The sequence below is a fragment of the Ranitomeya imitator genome, chromosome 5, assembly GCF_032444005.1.
Source record: "Ranitomeya imitator isolate aRanImi1 chromosome 5, aRanImi1.pri, whole genome shotgun sequence".
Lineage (NCBI taxonomy): Eukaryota > Metazoa > Chordata > Amphibia > Anura > Dendrobatidae > Ranitomeya > Ranitomeya imitator.
In genome coordinates, this window is record NC_091286.1 from 592,706,770 (window position 1) to 592,726,869 (window position 20,100).

Here is a 20,100-nt window from a genome sequence, read left to right on the forward strand (position 1 = left end):
CAGACCCCCGGCAGGCCCGCACAGAGCCAGCCCGCACACACAGACACGCTCAGTGTCCGCCTATGCACTGCCCACACTCTTCCCCCCTCCAGAACAGGATGTAGAAGGACAGAAAGGGCTTATTTACATTCCGATATTTGTGTTCTATTGACTTGCATTGGTATCGGATATCGGTATATGCGATATCCGATATTTTTTGGATATCGGCCGATCCAATCCGATACCGATACTTCTGGATATTGGAAGGTATCGCTCAACACTAGTGACAAGATGTATTGCAAAGTTTCTTTTTTTTCTGTGCAGTTTTCATCTGTAGAAAATAAAATATTTAAGCTTTAAACTTTATTTTACTAAATTTTAAAAGCATCTTTACTTTTTTCTTTAAAGTACTACTTTTACTAGGTATTGTTCTCTAGAAAATGGTTGTTTTATGCTTTAAAACTCCTTCATATGTGGATGGGCAATATTGCTGATAGAGATGTTCCGCCAATGTGTTACTTCCAACTACCATGGCTTTGTTTTCTTTATTCATGAAGTTCCAAAGGTGAAGAGCATAAGAATTATTAAAAGATGGAAAATTTTCCCAGACCTCAAAGTACCTCTTCCATGATGAAAACAAAATGGGATAGAACCGTTCAGGATGAAAGTAGGAGACATTTGCACATTTAACATGAGCCACAGATGTAAAATTGGGAACACCACAATGATTGTTCACAACACGTGTGAAAACTCCAGGTCCTTGGTGTCCCCATACTTCTCCTCTATAATTCTGTACAAAATTTTCCATAAACTCCCATGATAATTTATGATGTGGAGAGAGACCAAAAACACTACTGCTGGTTGTTGTGAAGGTTTCTGCAGCTAAAAAATTGTCTTCAGGAATTGCTCGTATTGAGATGACATCAGTATCCATGTAAATGCCTCCATACTTCCACATCATGGCAAATCTGCAGGCATCCGATTTAACATGTGTCCAGTAGACTTCTCGGGTGAGGTCTATCTATGGATAAAAAAATAGAAATTTATTGAAGAATATAAAAAAAAGTGAAAAGCTTTTTCATTTTTCGTATTCAAATCAGCTGATATTTCAGCTTGTTGCTCAGTGGGAGTAGCAGTTGTACGGTCATTTTACCTGAATATGATTTATAAGGGTCTTTAGTGTCCGCTATCTCCATCTTGGAGATTTTTTTACATTCTGAAATACTAGTTTTTATTTTGGTGCAAGTATTAGGAGAGACAAACTGCAGCTTTCTAATGAAGTGGTTTCAGAAGTTGCTCTCTCAAGGACACGTGAATACAGTTTTTTTCTCTTCTCTGTACTACAGATGATAAAATTCTAATCTCATCATATGAAATGGCTAAAATTGCCAACTCCTATAAATTATTATCTGTACGATTTATCTTTCATTAAATTCCTCTTCGTTCTGAGAAAGGAGGCCATTTCAGAGTTGGCTGGCTTCCTAAGCAAAAAACATGATTTTACAAGCTGTTTGCTATAGAACATGCTGGCCAAATATCTGGATCTGGGCAGTTTCAGTGCCTTTAATGCTGCAGAGAAAAAACTATCTTTGCATTTGGAATGTGGGAGCAGTTCAGACTAGAAGTTCAGCCATTGTGCTGGCTCGAACTGGCTAACTTAGGACCACACCACCCCCTAGCAAGCAGGAAATTGGTAGGACAGGTGAAAGCAGGTATCAGGATGCAGTATCGGAGGTAGAGCAAGGGTTAACAGTGGGATCTAATATAACAGCGGTACTCCACAGAGGGAGAAGATAAATGGAGGGAAGGATGATAACGCTATGTTTGATTAACTTAGGGGTAACAGTTGTATGAAACGGTAGGGGAGAGTTCACAGGTATCAATCTTATCAGTCTGGTGTCCATGAGGAGCAGTCACTGCTATGATGGCAATGGCGTTCCAGTTTGAACGCTTGAAGAATCCGGTGTCATCCTGGTCCGAAAGGGGTCCTAGGTCCCGATGTCGATGGTGGTCCTGGGATGTCTGGTCGTGGGTCCTGGATCCAAGAGGAGATATGTTGGAGAGGGGTTAGTACTTTCTTTTTAAGCACCGATACAGCACTGGAGTATGCGGGAGCAAATCTGGCAGCCTTACTCAGTCTGCGGCCTGGTTGTCCCATCTTGTAGTGCACCCCCTGTAGTATGGTCATAAGGAGGAATCAGTCATGCTCAGTAGCGTTACGGGAGTTGGAACAGTCGGGGATTTCAGGAAGTGTCTCTGCCTATAGTGTCTGGTAAGCCTCCATGGGCCCCTTTGGCTTGGGCCTGCTGTGTTCTGACTGCACAGCACGAGACCACTGATGCTCAGCCTCTGCACACTACAGCTTCCTGTCACCACTCTTCCTGTTCCCGCGCACTGTCACCCATTTTATGCTCTCCATGCCCCTTGGTCTTAAGTTCAAAGGTCTGTCTGGAGAACTAAACTCTCCTCCCTGCAACTCGGGTGACAGCACCGATAGTTCCAGATTCGTCCCGGACAAGGCACGCCAAGGCCAGCTCTCCTCCCTACACAGGGATGAATATGCTTGGAGATTGGAGCTTGAGATAACCCCTTTAGTATACGACCAGTTTAAAGGACCCAAGTCTAGATTCATGATAAATTTGGAACTCTCATAAAAAAGAGAAGAGTCATTATATTTACTTCATTCTGTTAAACTGGAATACCAACACCTTTGCTAAATTCAATGAATGAATAGGTGGCTTCTGTTTTTTTTCGAATGGGGTATTGGGTCTCCCACTTGCCAATTATAAAACTAATATAGTTAAAACCTAACTTTTGCCACAAAAAACAGATTTTGTATCATTATATTCATATGAAAGAGTTCATTCTGGCTTGAAAATCTGAAAACAATTGAAATCTGCATGGGGAGGGAACTTTGAGAAACTCATTGTTATGGCTGGCGGAATGCACCCAGTAAATATATGAGTTGGTTTAGGTGCGTTCGCAGCCCGGGGTCCACCGTGCAGGAGAGAAGCCTGCTGCTAGAGAAATGACAGCCCTATATGGTGGTACAATGTCAGATTAGACACGAGTTCCGTTACTCGGTCAGTATCAGCACGAACCCTGTTACTTCACAGAGTCGTGAAATAATTAGTGGGACTAAAACCCTAACTAGGGTTGTGCTTGCTCTTGAACTCTTCTGTGCTTACCGCACACATGAAGGAACCAGATGCTAATCCAAGCGATTATTTGCCCCCACTGATGCTAGCTGCCTGCCTATGTAATTTCCCACAGCTAACGGACACTCTCCACGTGTAGCCTGAGTGCCAGAGTATTACTGGCGACAAGCACAAAACACAAATGATACTAGTGCATGGCCGTGCAGCCATGCAAACCTTTTATAGCTGCAGCAACTTCAGGACCTTCATAGAGGACCAATGGGAGCTGCTACGGGACCTGAGCGTGCGACCCCTGACCTCCAATGAGAGGTCCTCCTTTGGGCATGCTCAGAAGGGGAAAAGCACGACAGTCTCAGAGACGTCTGCTCGCCACTGACCAGTACTGGCTACAATGGCTGAGCCTGGAAGAGCAGCAGTAACCAAGCGCAGAGTATCTGCCCTAGCCAGATGCTGGGACCGACGTCTCCGCTGAGCAGACTCCACTGTGGCTGGAGAAGAATGGGGGACCGCAGCGGAGTTGGTTTGAGATTCCCCCTGTGCAGCGGCGGGAACTCGACACTTAACACTCATTCACAGATAAATCATTATAAATTGAAGCAGATTTACCGTACAGAATTCATTATGTAATTCTGACATATCAGAATGCTACCCAAGTGAAGAAAGAAAAATAGACAGCATCAACTGTTTTGGGAGAAAACACAGCACTTACCTGTTAAAGAATTATTGTCAAGTTTAAAAGTTATCCTCTAGATATAGTATAGGAGGTAACTTCCTGATCGCCAGGGGTCCAACTGCTAGAACCACTCATGCACACTGCCAGTCCATTCATTCTTGATGAGCCTGCAGGCGATAGCCAAGTGGTGTGCTTGGCTGGTCGTCTTTGGCACTATCAAGAGAATGAATGAAGAAGAAGAGGTGTACATTAATCGATCTCTACTTCATTGATACAGGCTCTTAAGAGCCCCTTTTTCTTAGGATTGGAGGGATCCTAGTGATCAACCTCCAGTGATCAGGAAGTTATTTCCTAACCCATCCTATTCTTTGATACCGTTCTTACAATAGCGATATCTTTTTTTATTTATCCATAAATCCATACAATATCCATATCCATTGATATAGCAAAATGAGGGCTTGTTTTGCAGAATGAGTAATAATTTAGAAAAACATCTGTCAAATCATCATATAGAGTGCTGAGAATGTGAAAAAAATTCTAAGTGTGGTGGAAAAACTCAATTCCACCATAGCTTTTTTTTCTTACAACATTCATTATGCAGTAAAAGCATGATTGTTTAGGTGAATATGATTGTCTCTACCAAACTTATTGATTTCCTTCATAATTTAGTAGCTAAAAAAGCTCAGAACTTATCACTTAAGCTGAGCTCACAGCTACTGTGCCCGCACGATTGCTATGAAGTTATCTGGATCATGATGCACAGTTACATCAAATGTTGTGAAGGGGTTAAAACTAGAAACATATAAAAGTTGAATCAACCCCATTTTATCCTGACCAAAAATAAAGAAATAATAATATAAAAATAAACATTTTTGGAGTTGTTACTTCTCTTAATGTCCAATCCATGATAATCAACATGTTGCAGGTACCTCAAATTGGTATCAATTAAAATACCAGCTCACCAACCATGCAAAAAGTAAGCGTTCAAACAAGTCCATAAACTGACAAATAAAAAAATACCACAATACTGCCTGAGAAATGGTAAATATCTGGACAAAGAAGTAAACATTAATGTCTGAATATAATATACTGTATGAATGGAATTGATTGTAGCATTTAAGGAGTTAAATAGCCAGGGGATGTGCCAATACCATTTTGAAGGCAAGGAGAGGGAAGGGGTTCACGTTTATCCTACTCTCCATGCTGAGTGCTTACACTGGGGTTTCTATATAAATCTCTTTAATATGGGATTAAAGGGAACCTGTTACCTGAATTTGACGGGACCGGTTTTGGGTCATATGGGCGCCTTGCGCAGGCGTGTACTACGGAGGACAGAGAATTAACTTCAATCCAATATTTCGGCCAGCATGCAGCCAGCGGGTAAGGAAAGGGTGAATCAAACACCCGAAAACTCCGCCCATATGACCCAAAACCGGTCCCGCCAAATTCAGGTGACAGGTTCCCTTTAAGACAGAACTCTCAGGGGAAGATTGCCTATGAGTCAGATGAAGACACTTTTCATCTCTGGCCTATGATCTGGCACTGTCTATAATCACTATAATATGACGCTTCTTCCTTCCTGAGTTTTCCACTATGACAGAAAAGTATTTCCCGATTACATGTAGGGGATTGTCACACTCAGGAGAAAATGCTCAACAAGCTGCAAAGTCTATTTTTTTTCTATTAGTGCTTATAAAAATTATAAAACTTGGAGCTAAAACAACATTTTTACCGTTAAAAAAGGAATATTCTTTCTTCACCACCCAACATGTTCACTGCACTCCTAGATGAATTCACTAAGGTGTATAGATTGTAAAATGTTATAAGTTCTGGGGGTTCGGCTTTTTTGTCAGCTGAGGGTCTCTGCCAATGTGATATGAAGCCCTCAGACCATTCCAGCAAAATCTTCCCTTCTGAGATTTGCACTGTGCCTCAGGAGTAGTTTTCAACCACATGTGGGGCTTTGGCATACTCAGGAAAAATTGTGCAACAAGTTCTACAGTGACTTTCGAAACAAGTATTCACCCCCCATGGCATTTTTCAAATTTGTCAATCTGGAATTTCACTTTTGGTTTTGAAAGATTGAATCCGATTATGTAAAGAACATACCTACAACTCCGATCATTTGATTTTCTTTTTATTGTGAAGCAAACAACAAATAGGACAAGATAACTGAAAACCTCAGTGCACATAAGTATTAAACCCCTAAAGTCAGTACTTTCTAAAACCTCCTTTTGCGGCAATTACACCTGCAAGTTGCATTGGATAAGTCTCTCTGAGATTTCCACATCTTGCCACTGGGATTCTTGCCCATTCCTTTGGGCAAAACCGCTCCAGCTCTTTCAAATTACGGTAGATGTTTTTTTTCTGGTTAACAGCAATCTTCAAAACTGACCACAGATTCTCAGTTAGAATAAGGTCAAGGCTTTGACTAATCACGCGAAAACATTTTCGTGTTTCCCCTTAAACCACTAGAGTGTTGCTTTAGTAAAATATAATAAAACTGCAATGCTCATATGATGTAAAAGCCCTACTTAAATGCCATTGTCTGAGATTGACAGTGGCATTTAAGTGATTAAATAGCAGTGACTATATCTAGCTGCTATAAAGCTGGCAAATGTTTTGCATGGAGCGAGCTCAACTAATCCTTACAATGAAGGGGCCAAAGCTTTGGGATATCTCTGTGTCTCATTTATAGTCTTTCAAAAGCATTCGGTGGGCTAACTGCAGCTTCGCTTTTGTGAATACTTGTTATTAACATTTTATTTCCATATAACGTGGCTTACCTTCTCATACCAAGCCAGAAATGGTGTATTGGCAAATAATTTCTCCAATCTCAGAGGTAAAAAATATATATTCTTATAGGACGAAAGGGTTGGGTAGTGTTGCCGAATTTTCATCACATCGTCTTCAATTATGTCATCTAGTCCTTTCATGAAGAAGACTACTATTCGGTCCGGATACACTCGAGCTGCTGATTCAATTGAGCATAAAACCAAGGATGGCTCATCCATTCTGTCTGTGGTTTCTACAAATAAGATATTATTTCCTTGCTGAAGAACATCCCATCCCTTGTTAATATTGTAGTTAATAGCTTTCTTTGCTTCTGAGAAATGAGATACAATAGAATTATGAATTAGGAAGTCTTGGATGTACATGCCTTTTTGTTTGATGATGCTTATGGTGAAAAAGGTTAAAAATGCGATAAAAAGCAAAATGGTAAGAATCCTTAGTTGTTTCAACATAGCTGTTATATCCTATAATACATGGGAAGAAATATGAGATAATTAGGCATGGTTATACTGGACTACTGCTGTTTCAAACAATCCTCCATTTGACCAAGGCTCTATGATAATAATGTACTACAAACTACACATATATCAACTCCAGTTGGAGTTGACTTTGGTGCCCATCAGTTGTTTTTAGCATTTCTAGTTCTTATGTGTGTTCATGAAATACGAGTATCTATTTCTTATATTTACCAAATAATCTATGCTAAAATGCTACAAGAGGCGGTCTAAACAACAACATTACTAGAAGTAGATACCCCTCAAAAAATTGATGAAAATACAGAAATAACATTTTTCTGGGAGGCTGCCAAAAAGCCTACAGTAATAATAAATGCCTGCAGGAATTTCTGTTAAGTTCTGGTTGGGTATCCCGACTACGTTTCGCTAAAACCTACATGAAGTCACCAAAACAACACCATACCCACAGTGCAGAATGGTGGAGGCACTGCGTGACCGCGACGTCACTCTCTGCATTCTTAGGAACGGAAGCAGACGCTTGCAGCAGTGACAGCCAGGGCTCCTCGGAGGGGTGAGTATATCCATACTTTTTATTTTTATTCTTTATTTTTTACATGAATATGGATCCCAGGGCCTGAAGGAGAGTCTCCTCTCCTCCAGACCCTGGGAACCATACGCACCGCACACGCCGTAGAGGACTGGGAACTTATAGGAACTTCCGATTCTGATTTCCGATATCGCAAAAATATCGGAACTCGGTATCGGAATTCCGATACAGCAAATATCGTCCGATACCCGATATTTGCAGTATCGGAATGCTCAACACTAGCTACAATAGTGCCAAATTTCAGATTGGCGAACCAGTTCCTGCAGCCTCTACTGCTCAACTTCCATCTCCGATGTGCTGTCTCAGAGCACATCCTCCACATCAGCTGGAAGCTCTGCAGCACTGTCTCTGTAAAGCAGCAAAAGGCTCTGCTGAAGCTAATTTGTCTAGGAAACAAACCACACACTGTTGCAGAGATATATAGCCCCATAACGACTGCCGATACGCCTTTTAACGGTGACAGTTAAGTATACTTATTCCTCAACACTGCTTTTTAATGGCACAGAGAAATAAGGGTATAGCACCCCCCAGCGTCAGAAAATCTCCATGGTCTCAGCTGCTGACACCCTGGAGAACATGATCAGGGCTGTTTTTTACTGTCCCCTGTCACGTGATCACATTATTTACCGACTAATGGCAATCACAACAAAGTCTGAATTAAAATGAATTCCTCTGTCCTCTGATATGATCTAACATATCATAGAAGAGAGAAATTAGGTCTCACAAGCCCCCTGATACATCTACCATCTCTCTGCGTCATCTTCCTGGAAGACATCTGTCGACTGGTAGCTGTCAACAATAGGGAATTTTTTCTTTTGGTTCATTTTGATCACTGTGAGAGACCCTATCACAGTGATCAAAGTAATAAAGATAGTAAATGAAACTACTGTTAAAAATTGTATTATTTTTCTATTCTTTGAAGATAGGGCTGGGGTCAGGGTTGTGTTAGGGTTAGAGTTGTTTTAGTGTTAGGGTTGTGTTATGGATAGGGTTGGGGGTTAGGGTTGTATTAAATTTGGAGTTAGAATTGGAGCTTTTCAAAAGTAAACAAAAATAAAAAATGCTGACGATATGATGGCTAGTGTTAATAATAATAATAATAATAATAATTTTATTTATATAGCGCCAACACATTCCACAGCGCTTTACAGTTATAGACGGGATTTGTACTGACAATTGACATTACAGCATAACAATAATCACAGTTCAAAACAGATACCAAGAGGAGTGAGGGCCCTGCTCGCAAGCTTATAAACTATGAGGATAAAGGGGAGACACAAGAGGTGGATGGTAACAATTGCTTTCGTTGTTCGGAGCAGCCATAGTATAAGGATCAGGTGTTCATGTAAAGCTGCATGAACCAGTTAACAGCCTAACTATGTACAGGCACAGAGGGATAATTAACTGCATAAAGCGTATGAGAACATGATGCAAGGAACCTGGTTATGGTTTAAGTTATTTGAATTGGCCAACCAGGGATAGTTAGGTTAATGCTTTTAGGTGGTAGGCCAGCCTGAACAAATGCATTTTTAGGGTACGCCTAAAACTGTGGGGATTAATCGTATTAACCTGGGTAGTGCATTCCAAAAATTGGCGCAGCACGTTTAAAGTCTTAGAGATGGGAATGGGAGGTTGTGATTATTGAGGATGTTAACCTCAGGTCATTAGCAGAATGGAGAGCACGGGTAGAGTGGTAGACTGAGACCAGGGAGGAGATGTAGGGTGGTGCTGAACCATGGAGTGCTTTGTAGATGAGGGTAATAGTTTTGTACTGGATTCTGGAGTGGATGGGTAACCAGTGTAATGACTGGCACAAGGTAGAGACATCGGTATAACAATTGGTGAGGAATAGGATCCTGGCTGCAGCATTCATGACAAATTGGAGAAGGGAGAGTTTGGTAAGAGGGAGGTCGATTAGTAGAGAGTTACAATAGTCCAGACGAGAATGAATAAGTGAAACAGAGTTTTTGCAGAGTCGAAGGAAAGAAAAGAGCGAATTCTAGCAATGTTTTTGAGATGCAGATAAGAAGAGCGAGCCAGTGATCGGATGTGGGGGTGAATGAAAGCTCAGAATCAAGTATGACCCCAAGGCAGCGGGCATGTTGCTTGGGAGTAATGGTGGAACCACACACGGAGATGGCAATGTCAGGCAAAGGTAGGTTAGTGGAGGGAGAGAACACGAGGAGTTCAGTTTTTGACAGGTTCAGTTTCAGATAGAAGGAGGACATGATGTTAGAGACAGCAGTAAGACAATCACTGGTGGTTTCTAAAAAAGGCAGGTGAGATATCAGGAGAAGAATTGCATAATTGGGTGTCATCAGCATATAGATGGTACTGGAAACCAAATCTACTGATTATTTTTCCAATTCGGGCAGTATACAAAGAGAAGAGGAGGGGGCCTAGGACTGATCCTTGAGGAACCCCAACAGCAAGGAGAAGGTGGGAGCAAGAGGAACCAGCAAAAGATACAGTGAAAGAGTGGTCAGAGAGATAGGAGGAGAGCCAGGAGAGACTGGTGTCCTGGAAGCCGATGGAGTGTAGCATAGTGAGGAGGAGCTGATGATCTACAGTATCGAATGCTGTGGAGAGATCCAAGAGAATTAGCATGAAGTAGTGACCATTAGATTTAGCTGTTAGTGGATCATTAGAGACTTTAGTGAGGGTAGTTTCAGAAGAGTGTAAAAAGTGGAAACCAGATTGAAGAGGGTCGAGAAGAGAGTTATCTGAGAGAAAGCGGATAAGACGGGAGTGGACCAGGCGTTCGAAGAGTTTAGAGATGAATGGAAGATAAGAGACAGGTCTATAATTAGTGGTACAGTTTTGGTCGAGGGATTTTTTTAAAGTAATGAATGTATGATGACATGCTTAAATGAGGAGGGAAAGATACCGGAGGAGAGAGTAAGGTTGAATATTTTTGTTAGGTGAGAGGTGACAATAGGGGAAAGGGACTGGAGGAGATGTGACGGAATGGGGTCACTGATGCAAGCGGTCAGGCGAGAAGATGCAAGGAGCCTGATTACTTCTTCTTCTGTAACTGGTTCAAAGTCAGAGAGTGAACTAGATGCAGTGGGGGAGGGAGGACAGTCCATGGTATGAAGGGATTGGAAGATAATTTCCTGTTGGATGTGGTCAATTTTTTCTTTGAAGTAGTTGGCCAGATCGTCACTGTGGAGATCCGTGGTTGAGGCCTGTACTCTTGGGTTGAGTAGGAAATGAAAAGTGTCAAAGAGACGTTTAGGGTAATTGGACAGTAAGGTGATGAGGGTGTTAAAATAGGTTTGTTTGGAGAGGTGAAGGATAGAGTTGTTTGTTTTAAGCATGGTTAGATTAGATGTTCTCCACAGATGTTTGGCGCACCTGGAGCACTGCTGCAGGAAACGTGTTTGCAGTCTGTGCCACAGTTGTCACTGTCTGTGCTGAGTTTCATCCAGGGCACTTTGCAGAGTTTCATTGTAATGCTTCAGTGCGGAATCAGGACATGAGAGGGAGGAGATAGGGGCCAATGAGGACTGCAAGTTATTCATAAGTTTCTGGGTGTTAATGGCCTATATGTTTCTATAAGTGTGGAAAGTGGGGGTCACCTGAGCAGGATGGTAGTTCTTAGTAGAGAATGAAAGAAGGTTGTGGTCAGAGAGCGGGAGAGGGGAGTTTGTGAAATCATCCACTGAGCAAAGCTGGGAGAAGAACAAGTCGAGGGAGTTTCTGTCTTCATGAGTTGGAGAGTTAGTATGCTGCGAGAGGCCGAAAGAGGTGGTTAGAGATAAAAGGGGAGAAGAAGATGGGGAGAGGGGAAAAGCAATGACGATGTTAAAATCACCCATGATGAGGGTGGGGATGTTACCAGGAATTGATGGGAGGGGCCCAGAGGATGATACAACACCACCACTTGCATGAAGAAGGGGATGTAGAGTCTGACAGCATGGACTTCAAAAGAAGGGAAGGCAAGTGAGGGTACTTGAGGATAACTTGGAAGGTACATTTGGTTGATAGGAGCAGACCAACGCCTCCACCTGCTCTGTTGTCCGATCTTGGGGTATGAGAAAAGTGTAGTCCATCATATGAAAGAGCAACAGCAGCAGTATTGTCTGACTGCTGGATCCAGGTTTCAGCAAGAGCCATGAGGTTAAGAGAAATAGAAAGGAAGAAGTCATGGATGCAGGAGAGTTTATTACACACAGAGCGAGAATTCCAATTTGAAGATGCAGAAGGCAAGTATGGGTAAGTAATAAGGTTAGAGGGGTTTCTGAGTGTAGCAGTTGGGAGGTTAGACTTGCTATAACATGGGGGGCCGGGGTTGGGAGAGATGTCTCTTGCGACTAGAAGAAAGAGGATAGAAAGAGTGAGCAGATGTTTAAGTGATTTGTGAGAGCGTCTCTTGCGTTGGATAGTGGGACTGAATGGATCTGCGCTGTTAAGCAATGTGAACAGAGCATGAGTGCTATACATAGGAGAGGGAAGGACAGAGGGGCCGATATGAATGGAGTGTAAAGAGTTGATGCAAGGGCGGTGGATGTGAGTGAATGCAGCAGCCAGGATATAGATTATAAAAATGCATATGGTGAATATTTGTTCTGTTCCAAATGAACTGGGAATAGATTTATTACATTGTCTTATCTGTCTCCTGCCCTGTCTAACTGCCATTACCTTCACACTAAACGATATCGCTAGCAATCCGCTGACATCGCTGAATCGGCGTGTGTGACACCGATTCAGCGATGTCTTCGCTGGTAACCAGGGTAAACATCGGGTTACTAAGCACAGGGCCACGCTTAGTAACCCGATGTTTACCCAAGCTACCATCCTAAAAGTAAAAAAAACAAACACTACATACTTACCTACCGCTGTCTGTCCCCGGCGCTTTGCTTCTCTGCTCTGGCTGTGAGCACAGCAGCCGGAAAGCAGAGCGGTGACGTCACCGCGCTGCTTTCCGGCTGCCCGGCGCTCACAGCCAGTGCAGAGAAGCAAAGCGCCGGGGACAGACAGCGGTAGGTAAGTATGTAGCGTTTGTTTTTTTTACTTTTAGGATGGTAACCAGGGTAAACATTGGGTTACTAAGCGCGGCCCTGCGCTTAGTAACCCGATGTTTACCCTGGTTACCGGCATCGTTGGTCGCTGGAGAGCGGTCTGTGTGACAGCTCTCCAGCGACCAAACAGCGACGCTGCAGCGATCCGGATCGTTGTCTGGATCGCTGCAGCGTCGTTTAGTGTGAAGGTACCTTAAGTTGAGACAGCAGGACACAATAAATTTAGTGAACAGATAAACAAATGTCCAGGCCAACATGGATCATAAACCACTTTGAAAAGTTATATTACCTCTCTGCATAAGGGACAAGCATAAGTAGATTCAATAGCTATATACCAAAACAAATGCTTGCTAAGATGGCTAACAAATCTAGATACATGCAGGATTCAATGCCGGAGATATGGTGAGCGATAGTGCTCGCTGCTAGAGTTTGCATCGGGTGCTCGAGTTTTGCAGATCCCCACATGCTTTTCTTAGGATGTCTAATAGCTGCGAAACAAGAGGGGCGAGACTCGAGCATGTAACGATGCAAACTGGAGTAGCGAGCACCCTGTGTCATACCTGTGGGTTCAAAATGCTGACTATACCCCTTTTCCCCCACATATGGGACAAATTGCACAACAAATGTTGTGTTCCATTGTCTCTTGCTACTCTTGTGAAAATAAAAAAGTTTTGTCTAAAGGTAATTTTTAAGTGAAAAAAAGTTAAAAGTTCAATTTTTCCTTCCACATTGCTTCAGTTGTCGTGAAGCACTTAAAGTGTTAATAAACTTCTTAAATATATTTTTGAACACCTTGAGGGATGAAGTTTTTAGAATCGTGTCACTTTTGAGTATTTTCTGCCATATAGACCCCTCAAAGTCACTTCAAATGTGATGTGGTCCCTAACAAAAATGGTTTTGTAAATTTTGTTGGAAAAATGAAAAAATTAGAAATTGACAGTGAAATTTTAATCCTTGTAACTTCCTAACAAAAAAAATGATGTTTCAAAAATTGTGGTGATTTCAAGTAGACATGTGGAAAATGTTATTTATTTATTATATTGTTTGATATCATGCTCTGGAAGGGCACAAAAATGTAAAGTTTGAAAATTGCAAAATTTTCCACATTTTTGTTAAATTTGCATTTTTTTCAAAAATAAATGCAAGTTATATCGAAAATTTTTTACCACTATCATGAAGCACAATATGTCATGAAAAAACATTCTCAGAATTAGTGAGACACATTGAAGCGTTCTAGAATTATTATCACATAAATTGATACTGGTCAGCATTGTAAAATTTGGCTTGATCTTCAAGGTAAAAATTGTCTCGGTCACTAAGGGGCTAAAGGAATGAATGACAAACCAGACAGATCTGTAGCTCTTGCCACCAAACCTCCCATCAGGCATGGTCGTGTATGAGAATGATCATAACAAGATGGTGGCTGTGAAGCTTTACAACCTCAAACACTTACCATGCTTGGCCCACGTGCTCAATTTGGTAGTTCAGTGGTTTCTGAGAACATACCTAGATTTGGCAAGCGTTCTGGTCAAGGTAAGCCGCGTCAGCTCCTTTTTAGGCAAGTCACCTACAGTTGCTGCCATTTTGACAGTGCTGCAGCAGTGCATACAAGTGTTAGTCCACCAACTGGTGTGTGACTTGACTACGCCCTGGAACTCCACACTGCACATGATGACAAGGCTTTGTGAGCAGCACAGGCCAGATGTGGAATACTAGATCCAACACACTTGTTGGTATTCTGGTCAGCCTACACACATAACAACTGAAGAGTGGACATAGATGTCTGAGATTTTTGCTGTTCTACAAAACTACAAGGACTCTACAAATAAGCGGCAATGATGCAACTATTAGCGCTTCTGTGCCTAATAAAGCAGTCACTGAATCAATGAAAAAGAAGCTTTGCATGCAGACCAGGTGCAGACAGAGGAAGACATGAGACAGGAAGATACCACCCAGCCCTTCCTCATTTCATGTACTCAGCATGGATTAGGTAACAAAGGACCTGGTTTATAGCGCATAAGAGTTTAGCACACACAAATGCTTTGTCCTTTCTCTCCTACATGGATGGGCTGACAAAGAGAAGGAGGAGATGACAGTAGTCATTATGATGGAGGCAGGGAAGTGTTGGCTTAAGGGACCTTGGCACACATGGCAGACCTTATGTACCGCTGTCTTTCCCATGACCTTGTAGATTGTGAGCCCTCGCGGGCAGGGTCTTCTCTCCTCCGGTACCAGTTGTGACTTGTACTGTTTAAGATTATTGTAGTTGTTTTTACTATGTATACCCCTCCTCACATGTAAAGTGCCATGAAACAAATGGCACTATAATAGTAATAATAATAATAGTAATGACCTGCGCGTTACATTGATCTTGCATAAAAAAGAGTACTGGTTGTTCACCCTCGTTGACCCATGCTGCAAATAGAACTTAGCACCTCTTCTTCCTGTGGGGGAGATGTCCTAAAGTTGCGCTATACCAGGAGTGCCACCGAGGGGCTCATAACAGAGAGGTGCTTTCACCTGTCAACAGAAAGTGCTGACATGCTCATCTCTGATATCATTAAACAATGCCTGAGTTAGACCTGACTTTTCAACACCACCAGACGAGAGAAGCACATTAAGTGTTTTTAATGTGAGGCCCACCAGTTGTTGCCTTCTAGGATCTATGGAAGATTGGATGACGCTACTTATTATAGGGTCATCCAGCCTTTTTTTTTTATGAGGCACTACAGTTGGTGCCTTCAAGAGTGTATGGATGAGGGCTTGTAATTTTTGGCAAGATTTGTACTTAGTGCATAGCCTTTAAGAGTCTAGAAGTACTATTTGAACCAAATGTGTATGAAGTCCACCTTTATGTCTAATACAGGGTGTATGTGAGTCGCTAATTTTGGGCACCCTCTTGATTCCTTTAAAAATGTCACTGAAATGTACAATTTTTTTAAATAAAAAATTCAATTTTGTCTTAAATTATATATACTGTATTTTAAATCCTTTTTAAATTTAACGTTATATTCAAGTCATTATACAGGAAAAAATGTTTCTTAAGGGGAAGTAAAACTATGACACCATTGTTCTCAACAGCGATCTGGGAGTCTGAGAGGCTTCCAGGCGTCTTCCCCATACTGTTCTCCTTCCATCCAGCACTTGTTTCCATCCCTTTCCTCATTTTCACTGCCCTTTTGACCTCCTTGTAAGGTCTGCAGGAAGAATGTTCAGATTTCCCATTGACTCCCATTATACTCATTACTCAAAACAAGCACCCAAGTGTTAGGAATTAGTCGGTTTGCATAACGAGCATCCAGGTATTTCAGTGCTAGCTCATCTCTGCTGCTAAGTAGAAAATGCATTAACATGCTCTGCTGTCCTTGATATCTCTTCTGTTTTACACTTTCACATGTACATGGAATCAACAGGGCTCTAAAAACAAAGAATAATAACAATAATAATACTATGTAAAGTAATATGCAAATTATATGCTAAAATGGCTTTTTATTGAAAGTCTTCAACTGTGCACAAGATATCTGGTGATCTTTCTCCCCTGAACAGTGTGATCACACTGCTTTGCGCAGGGAGACAAGCAGGCAGAAGAAATCTCTGTGGAAGGGTCTTTGAGATCTCCACTGATAGAGGCAACTACCCCATCAGTGCTCACATTAGCTACTTGACACTAATGTCTGCACTAAACATCCACCTGACAGCGATAAGTGACTTTTGTCAGTGCTGGTTGGGGAGGGGGATTACTTTTACGTTATTAGTGTCTGTCTTTAAAAACTGCTAACATAGAAAAAACTCAGAAAAAATACATACCATGAGATACAGCCTTCCCAAAACCCTGTCTGATGACAAATGCACACTTAGCAGGATGCAGCAGGCCTCCACTGATACAGGCTAGGAGCGGCACAGGTGCAAACTACTTGATAAAAACAACCACCCCAACCAAACATTGCAGGGGTCTGTCTTTACAGATGATCCCCAGAAAGTGACTCTCTTCAGTGTGAGAACGTACTGTAAAGATTAGGAGGATGGGAACAGTAAAGCATTGAATCCCGGCAGAACAGCTGTGAAAAATAAACACTGTAAAAATGATGTGATAGTCAGTATCAATCTATATAATGTAAAAAAAATATATAATTATTTTTTTAACTAATTTAATAAAAAATGCAATTTTTGTGATAGGTTCTCTTATTTATTTATTTAGTGCCATTAATTCTGCTGTGCTTTACAGACATTATTGGCACTATCCCCATTGTGGCTCACAAACTAATTTCCCTATTAAACTTGCTGAACCACAGAATAAATCTAACAATTTGTGCAGCATGGTAAATAATGTGAAAATGACAGTCCAAAAAATTGTGTCAGAACGGCCGTTTTCTTCATATTCCTATTTATAAAGAGTTATCAAATGTTTGCTTATATGGAACGTCCAAAACAAGAAGAGAATGTCCAGCTTCACTGAATCCGTAAAAAAGTTTTTTTTATTCACAAACTTTAAACATAGAGGATACAGACTTCAGCACGAACCATATGGGTAACAATCTCAACGCCTTTCTGGAGACTAAGCTCCCTTCATCAGGGATCATTGCTCATGATTAAGGGAGCTTAGTCTCCAGAAAGGCGTTGAGATTCTTACCCATATGGTTCATGCTGAAGTCTGTATCCTCTATGCTTAAAGTTTGTGAATAAAGAAAACTCTTTTTTACGGATTCTGTGAAGCTGGACATTCTCTTCTTGTTTTGGACTTTATACGCTTGGACACAGCGGGTCCGTGCTCCTGAAGTTTGGTTTATGCATCACGGGTGAGCCGGTTTATATTCCTTCTTTCCAAGTTTAATATTTAACGTGCCATAAAAAATAGCACAAGTTATGAACATCTCATAGAGCACTGCTCAAGCCATCGTCCAAAAATGGAAGGAGCATGGCACAACTGCAAACCTACCAAGACATGGCTGCCCTCCTAAACTGACATCCCAAGCAAGGAGAGTACTAATTAGAGTATCAGCCAAGAAGCCCACGGTCACTCTAGAGGAGCTGCAGAGATCCACAGCTCATGTGGATGAACCTGTCCAGAGGACAACTATTAGTCATATACACCACAAACCTAGCCTATTTGAAAGCGTGGCGAGAAGAAGCCATTTTATAAAGCAAGCCATAGGAAGTCCCATTTGCAGTTTGCATAAATCCATGTAGGGGACACAACTAACAAGTGGAAGAAGATACTTTCATCGGATTAGTCCAAAGAAGAACATTTTGGGCTAAATGCAAAACGTTATGTGTGACAGAAAACTAACACTGAATAATAACCTGAAAATACCATCACAAATGTCAGACTTGGTGGTGGCACCATCATGCTGTGGGGATACTTTTCATCCGCAAGGACAGGGAATCTGTTGATGGGAAAATGGATCCATCTAAATACAGCCAAATTCACCTTCCAGCAGGGCAACAACCCTAAACATCCTGCCAGAGCTACAATGGGTGTTTTACAGAAAAGAAAAGCATATTCATGTTCGTGTCAATGGCCCAGTCACAGTCCAGAATTACTGTTCACAGACGTTCTCCATCCAATCTCACTGAGCTGGAACTAGTTTGCAAAGAATGGGCAAAACGTTCCGTCTCTAAGGCTATGTGCACACGTATTCTTGGCCACTGCAGATTTTTCCACAGCAGATTTGATATATCTGCAGGGCAAAAATGCTGCATTTTTGCTGCAGATTTATTGTGGATTTAGCATGGATTTACTGCGGTTTTTCTGCGGTTTTCACTGCGGTTTTACAACTGTGGTTTTCCATAAGGGCAGCTGTAAACCGCTGCGGAATCCGCAGAAAGAAGTGACATGCTGCGGAATGTAAACCGCTGCGTTTCCGCACGTTTTTTTCCGCAGCATTTGAACAGTGTTTTTGGTTTCCCATAGGTTTACATTGAACTGTAAACTCATGGGAAACTGCTGTGGACCCGCAGCTGCGGAAACGCAGCGGATCCGCAGCAAAATCCGCATCATGTGCTTATACCCTAAATGTGCGAAGCTGGTAGAGACATACCCAAAAAACTTGGAGAAGTAACTGCAGTAAAAGGTGTTCATATAAAGCATTAACTTAGGGGGCTGAATACAAATGCAAATCACAATTTTTAGATTTATATTTTTAACATATTTAGAAAACCATGTATCATTTCCTTTAGGCTATGTGCACATGTTCAGGATTTCTTGCAGAAAATTCCTGAGAAAAACCTGAAATTTTCTGCAAGAAATCTGCATGCGTTTTTTTGCCACGTTTATGATGCGTTTTTGGTGCGTTTTTGATGCGTTTTTTCCGGACATTTCTCAATGCATTTTATAGTGGGATATCCGCAAAAAAAACCGCAAAATTAATGAACATGCTGTGTTTCTTACCGCGATGTGTTTTTTTCGCGGAAAAAAACGCATCATGTGCACAAAAAATGCAGAATTCATTAAAAATGATGGGATGCATATTGTATGCTTTTTTTGTGGTTTTATAGCGTTTTTATCGCGAAAAAACATGAAAAAACACGGCAAATAATGAGCAACGTGTGCACACAGCCTTATACTTTATAATACTTTGTGTTTGTATATCACATAAAATACAAATCAAATACAAAGTAAATAAATAGTAAATAACAAGTTTGTGTGTAATTTGAAAAAATGTTTAAAAGTTCAAGGGGTATGAATCCTTTTTCAAGGCACTGTACATATACCGCAAAAACATATTACATTGACAAATTCATATCATACGGATAAAAAACACCTTCACAAGACTACTTTAATTAAAAATAAAAATTTAGGACTCTTGAAATGTAACAATAAATATATGGTTAATTGGATAAGTGAATGCACAAGTGCGTAACTCTTGGTAGTTATGAAAACAGGTAAAACTGTGTCTGTGATAGGAATACCCCTTAAATGTTTGTAATAAATGTTGTAAATGCTGTATAGGGATTTATCAATTAATATAGCAAATCTAATTTCGTAGACCAAATATGGATTATAAATTGGCTAAAACTTAAAATTTGCTAATGGAATAAAAAAAAACTTGTTTTACCTGTTACAGCTTACAAGGTGCTTTCAATGCCCGGTATATGACGGATAACAGCAAGCAATTTGTTTTTAGACCTTGTTCCTACTAGTAAATCCTCGGTCTTCCTCATATACTAATCTTTGATTATGCGCAAGTGATCTGCTACATCACAATGGCTCACTGTGACTCCACCCATCCCTACCTCTGTTTGCTGTTTATGCTACTTGCTGTTTTCGCTAATTGATGTATAGCCCTAAATATTCTTCTCCTGTAACTTACTGGATATATATCCTACATTTTTGTTTGGTAGAGATTGAAATGGCTGGTCGTAAACTGAATAATATCATTAGTGGCATGTACAATTGGGCCTCTGGACGCCA

At 41.2% G+C, this 20,100-nt stretch overlaps 1 protein-coding gene across 1 annotated transcript; it reads right to left on the reverse strand.

Moving 5' to 3' along the window:
* Positions 1 to 330: 330 nt before the first annotated feature.
* On the reverse strand, positions 331 to 19,857 carry LOC138680906 (alpha-1,4-N-acetylglucosaminyltransferase-like). Its single transcript, XM_069768116.1, has 3 exons — positions 19,745 to 19,857; positions 6,597 to 7,067; positions 331 to 1,000 (listed from the first exon to the last, which is right to left on the reverse strand). Exons 2-3 carry the CDS (start codon positions 7,053 to 7,055, stop codon positions 413 to 415), a joined length of 1,047 nt encoding a protein of 348 aa, XP_069624217.1. The 5' UTR covers positions 7,056 to 7,067; positions 19,745 to 19,857; the 3' UTR covers positions 331 to 412.
* Positions 19,858 to 20,100: the final 243 nt, after the last annotated feature.

Excerpts from the sequence above, each read along its gene's own strand:
- LOC138680906 (XM_069768116.1), bottom strand. The coding sequence starts at position 7,055 with ATGTTGAAACAACTAAGGATTCTTACCATTTTGCTTTTTATCGCATTT. Across the intron at positions 1,001-6,596 it reads TTCTGGCTTGGTATGAGAAG|ATAGACCTCACCCGAGAAGT; the intron begins GTAAGCCACGTT and ends TTTTATCCATAG.